Raw genomic sequence first — 5979 nt, 5'->3', positions numbered from 1 at the left:
GTTCTCTCATGGTTCCATCTTTTCCCCTTGAGCCAGCAGCGACCCAGCCACACCAGCCCCTAGCCCAGCCATTACCCAACTTCCTTAGACCTTATAGGACCCACCTGGCTCGCCCCCCAGGCCAGCCGTGAGCCCCTTTTATCAGCCACACTAGAAACCTGCGGGCTTTGTGCTTCCCTCATGATCTATCAAGCCAGCACCCAGCCCAGCCACTCCAGCCCCTGGCTCGACCCCTACCCATGACCCTATGACCCTGATGGACCACCTAGCCCAGCCCCAAACCGAGCCACCCCTTGAAACTCTCGGCCAGGTCAAAAAGCCTCTCGAGAAGAACCCCATCCAACGTGGACTCATCCCCAGCCTTGCTGCGCGAGTCCTAGCCCCCTATGACTCTACTAGGCCCTCTCCCCTGACCCTACTCGACCCCCAGCAAGCCCTGGACAAGCACCAAGGGACCATGCAAAGTAACTGACCCCTTGTACCTTGAACACACCAACCCAAAAACTCACGGTTCTCTCCTCTCTTTGGCCCACGGTTTCCAGCTTCTTTTCTCTATTGATTTATCATGTTTTGGCTATAAATAATTCATAATTTATCATGTATTGACAGCGTGTACGTTGGATTCATAACGTTTTTCGAATAAACGTAAAATCGTTAAAACTTAAAAAAATACGTATCCTACCGTAATATAATCGAACACCAAAATAAACACACATATTATGATTTGTATGATGTTTAAAAGAGTTTATAAAACGTGACTTTGCGTTTATAACACTCGAATTTTCAATAGTCGGCGAGGAAGAATGAACGGGCGACGAAGAATAGAAGCTTTCTTCTCCTTAATTTTTCGAAAATTATTGTGTGTGCAAGTGGAGGATCTCGATTGATTGAAGGTGTATTGTGAGGTTTTGAAGAACTAATACACTTATTTATAATTTAATTAACAAGTTAAATGAGCTTTGGTTTTGAGCTTGCATGCTTAAGCATACTACTTAAATTAATTAAATTAGGCCCAATAACACTTAATTAATTAAATAATAAAATTTTATAAAATTATTTTCATAAAATAATATTTTTGTTCTTTTAAAACTCCTTGTTTGGCCCAAAACCGGCTTCCTAGGAAAAAATCGAGCTCGACTCGTAAAATAATTCGAAATCTAACATTTTTAGAAAAAATAAATCATTTTAAATCATCTTAGGAACTCTTGCCATTATTTAAATAAAAATACATATTCTTGTCTTGGTCCTCGCCAGCCTCCTTTCCCCTGCCTATTATAGAATATTCGGGTAAAATCCTTAATTTCATGAAAACGTGTCACATAATCATTTAATCATGCAATCATATATTTAATCATATAATAAATATCATGCAAGCATTTAAAAACAATTAAGCAATTAAAATAATTTTGCATGCTGTGGTTTACGTAGGTTAATTTTTCGGACGTTACAGTTTCAATTCCCTGGATGAATGCGAGAAAAAACCAGATTTCAATTAGATTTCAGGTTTCAGTGAGGTTGACGCTAATAGATTTATGACACAAACTCAAAAAATCGGGGAAGAAGTGCGCTTATATCTCAGAGAAGTTTTGAAATATGGAAGAGATCATGAGTGCAGATAGAATCATGTAGATTAGGAGAATAAAATTTTTGTGGAATGATTTTGAGGGAAAAAGATTTAGCGTCAATCTCACTGACGCTTTTGAGGGAATAACACTAAAGAATCTACGAAATCTGGTGTTTCTTCTTCCTTTGCTTATATATCACCGACGATTTGGAGGCAATAACACTCAAGAATCTATGATTTTGTGGAATAAGATTGATCCTTGTGGTGAAGCAAAAGGGCAAGAAACTTGGTGTTCTCAAGAAACGGTTATTATAGCTTTCTCATTTTTAATAAAATAACAGAGATTATGTTGTTGAATTTTGACCATAATCAGTTATTCCACTTTTCCCCCTCTTAATTTTGGTGTTTTTATTTCGTGTGAGACAGTAAACTATTTTCTTAGAAACAATTGATGGAGTCACTTGTTCCATATTTTCTTTGATTAAGTATTTTGTGAGATAATTTCACGAATTTATGATCATATGATATATTGATCTGATATATAAATATCATAAATAATTATATTTTGACATAAAAAATAATATTTTTTCATTAATTTTTTGATCGAATATCTGTCTCACGCACAAAATTGACTTGCTAAACTATCTGACATAAGTTTATTGTGTTTTATATTTTGTAACTTTACCGACTCCTTCTCAACTAATCCTATAATAATTTAAAAGATTTTCAATTTTCATTATAATATGATTTCCCTGTTTATAATATAATTTGGTAAAATTACCATAAAAACCGCCTGATTTTGCGACGGTTGTACATAAACCGTCGCTATTTGAAGCTTGCCTATCTGTGAGCAACGGTTTCCTATAATCGTCGCTAGTAGCGACGGTCATAAACTGTCGCTATTAATGTTAGTTAAACAGTCGCAAATCTGGATCGGCGACGGATACAAACCCGTCGCTACAAAATGTTTATAAATATACTCCATTTTCTTCCACACTTTCCTTCTGCGATAAAATTCTCTCTTAGGATTTTAGTTTCGACTTCTGCGATTGTTAGCTTGTATGGTAGGTTGAACAGTGTTCCGACGTCTTCTACGGTCATATTGTAAGTTTGCTGTAGATTTATACATAGTTTAATTTGTTTTTATTACATGTTATTTAAAATTAAATAATATATGAACGAAGTAAAAAATCAAGTTCATTTGAAATTGATATTTTGAAAAATCGGGGAAGGAAATCAATTACAAATAGAAAAATTCGCTTGAATTTAAAAAATACAAAAGTTAAATATAAGACATGTACTGTGATTCGGATCTGTCGGTTGAACCGAGCCTTCTTTTTCTATTTCATGTTCACTTTATGATCTGTTGATACTAGTTTCTCGGATCGGAGCAAGATACTGTTCTGTTTTTCGTGATTATTTTTGAATGAGATCGAGCTAGGGTTTGGCCTTGGGTGCAGATCTAGCTGAATTTTGGGTAGTGTGCTGGGTTGCCAGCAGAAGTTAGCGGTGGTTCCGCCCAGCGGGACTGACAAGGTGAGGCGGTGTTGGTTGGGGTAGATTAGGTATCGGGTTAGGTAGTTTTGGGGCTCGGGTTTTCATTCCCCCTATTGAATTTTTAAAAAACAAATAAAATGAGTTGTTCCATAAAATGCACCAAGTAGGGATTGAGTTTACATTGCTCTGAGTTTGGTTTAATTTCTTTTGGTTTTGTTGTTATACCATATGATTGAGAATCATTTCTACTATTTGTATATTCAAGGACTTTATCTATGCAACTAGAATAGATATACAGATAAAGATGTGCCAAAACAATATCAAATATTATTAAAATAAAAATTGTTTATACGTAGAGTGGCTCGACGGACACCTACTCTATTCATTTTGTTCTCTTGCACAGAGTGTATCCTGCTATAGATTACAGATAGATGGTTCATTTTTTGATGGTTTGATACCATTTTTCTTTCAAAAGGGATTAGATTGCCACTTAGACTTAATTTTGCCTTATTCTACCTACCTTCGAGTTATTTCCATGTCAATTTGAGATTCTTTTACTTTTGTAAATTGTCCATCAGGCTCGCCAACAAGGGCATAAACTATATTCTTATAATTCAGTTAAATTCTGTAGTTGTTGGGGTAAAAATGGCAGCTAAATACATATTTGCCTCTTTCGCGGGGACATTTGCTTTGGTATATGTTGTGGACAACTTAATTGCTGATCAGAAGATTTTTGGAGGTATCTTTTCGATGCATTAAACTCGAAACTTAGTTTTATCTAATTTTCTGGAATTTGAAACCATTGGCATCGCACTGTAGGTACTACTCCTAAGACAGTTTCAGATAAACAATGGTGGCTAGAGACTGATAAAAAGTTCCAGGCATGGCCTCGTACTGCTGGTCCCCCAGTGGTCATGAACCCAATCTCCCGCCAAAATTTCATCGTCAAGTCTAGTCTTGATCAGTGAAACGGCCCAAGTCCATGGCTGTTGTTTTCTCATGATGATGGTTTTGTCATGTGTATTTCTTTTTTAATCTTCTCTTTGGCTATCAATGCACATGCTTCAGGGAATATTTTGTTGAATGTTTGGTTCTTCGCGCGTTTCTGCCTTTCCTCTCGCGGGCTTAGACTTGCTATGCTGCATAACAAATAAAAATAATTGCTGTGTATGTTCACCATACTCGTGGGATTCTGTTTTCATATTGTGAAGATACTTGTGATTTGATTTTAGTTTCCTGTTGCCAATGCTTAGTACTCAGTTTCTTTTCCCCTTTTAGTTGGGCATATATAGGCTTTTGAAGGGGTTGATTGATTTAATACTAATATTTTTATATGCCAAATTTCTATTTTAGACAGATACTTCGAATTTCAGAAGAATTCAAAATAATTTTTGACTGAAATTAAATACAATCTATTAATTTGGTTTTATAAAAAATTACAATCTATATAATTGATAAGTGAAACCAGAGCAATACTTAAAAAAATATATTAATTGCTTTTTGACACGAAGGATTTTAGCCATGAAGAATTGTTGAATTAGCGATGTGATTGGATTAATGAATGGAATAAGACATTAACGAAGATATGATATTGGAATGGAACGATATGAGAATGAAATGATGATTATATTTCATTCCAATTATTGGTACCAAAAAAATTGAAAAACAAATAGAATGAAATTATTTTTAATAATCAAATATTTTTAATTAAAATTAATAACTTGCTCAAGAAATATTAATTATTATTATTGTTAAAATAACAAAAATAATAGTTATAGATGATTCTTACAATGGAGTGGAGGAGAAATTTTTTAACAAATGGACTTGATCAAGTCTTGAATTCTTACATATAATAGAGATTCAAACCATTAAGCTACATTAAATTGGCAACATTAGTATGGTCAAAGTTGGGGCATTTGATAAACTTCTTACTTCTGTCTTGCACCTAGCTAAGATTTCAAGACATTATCGAGTCATTGCGTCTCAAACAACTATGGTTCGATATTTTCGGCGTTAGACATCAATTATTTGGATATCGAATTTTCAATACGAAAATGCAAGTAACAAGTTTTTAGTGTTCATAAAAATATCAAATTTCACAAAATCATGAAATATTTGGGTGTAAATTATTTCGAAAGTAATAATAGATAAACCCACTTATGGTTAGAATGCTCCGAAGCTTCGGATCCCAGGATTGAATTTGATGTCTATTGGTTTAGCTGTTATACCAAATAACTTTTTTTAAAAATAATATTTGAACAATATTATTCACCAAATATCCCCTTTAACTATATTCTTGCTTCATAGTTAAAAAATGGCAGCTGAACACATCATTTCCTCTTTAGCGGGACAATTCAATTGTTGATTAGAAGATTTTTGGAGGTAAATATTTGAAGAATTAATCTGTGTTCTCTCTTCTTATGGCGGCTTTTATTTCATGAAATTGCGCTCATTGATTCTTGGAACTGTATGCAGAAGCGGATCGAGCGTTACCTCCTGCCATTGAATAATTTGCAAGTTCTCTGTTTTCTTCCGATTGAATCTTTCTAAGCACTCGATCAAACTCTCTCCATAGATGGTGTATTTTGTTCTTATGAGGTGTGTGATTAGAGACTCAATCACGAGTATTTATAAGTCTCACATATCATCGATGAGTGATTGCAAGAGCCTTATTGTCAAAAGAAGAGGCGCATGTACGTCTCAATTTTCTAAAGTTGAGGCTACGTACGCATATTTTGTCAAAAGTTGTAGGCAATGACCGTCGCCATTTCCTGCACGTTTATTCTTCTTCTGAAATGAGTTACTTTTCTTATATCTTCCCACTTGACCCATCTTTAAGGGATAACTCAGATGATTTCAATAAGTTGGTTCTTGATCTTGAAAATATTAAAGTCAATATAGATGATGATGAGAAGACT

At 34.7% G+C, this 5979-nt stretch overlaps 1 protein-coding gene across 3 annotated transcripts; it reads left to right on the top strand.

Moving 5' to 3' along the window:
• Positions 1-2513: 2513 nt before the first annotated feature.
• LOC140830856 (uncharacterized) lies at positions 2514-4292 on the top strand. Of its 3 annotated transcripts, none has more exons than XM_073194380.1 (3): positions 2514-2668; positions 3640-3800; positions 3881-4292. In XM_073194380.1, exons 1-3 carry the CDS (start codon positions 2529-2531, stop codon positions 4027-4029), a joined length of 450 nt encoding a protein of 149 aa, XP_073050481.1. In that variant the 5' UTR covers positions 2514-2528; the 3' UTR covers positions 4030-4292. The 3 variants fall into 3 exon arrangements, with proteins under 3 accessions (XP_073050481.1, XP_073050483.1, XP_073050482.1); XM_073194382.1 differs by having other exon boundaries at positions 2545-2668; positions 3693-3800; XM_073194381.1 differs by having other exon boundaries at positions 2548-2668; positions 3680-3800.
• The last annotated feature ends 1687 nt before the right edge of the window (positions 4293-5979 follow it).

This window comes from Primulina eburnea, chromosome 4 (genome assembly GCF_022965805.1).
Source record: "Primulina eburnea isolate SZY01 chromosome 4, ASM2296580v1, whole genome shotgun sequence".
Taxonomy (NCBI): domain Eukaryota; kingdom Viridiplantae; phylum Streptophyta; class Magnoliopsida; order Lamiales; family Gesneriaceae; genus Primulina; species Primulina eburnea.
Note: the sequence above shows the minus strand (reverse complement) of the source record. Positions and strands in the feature narration are given on the sequence as shown.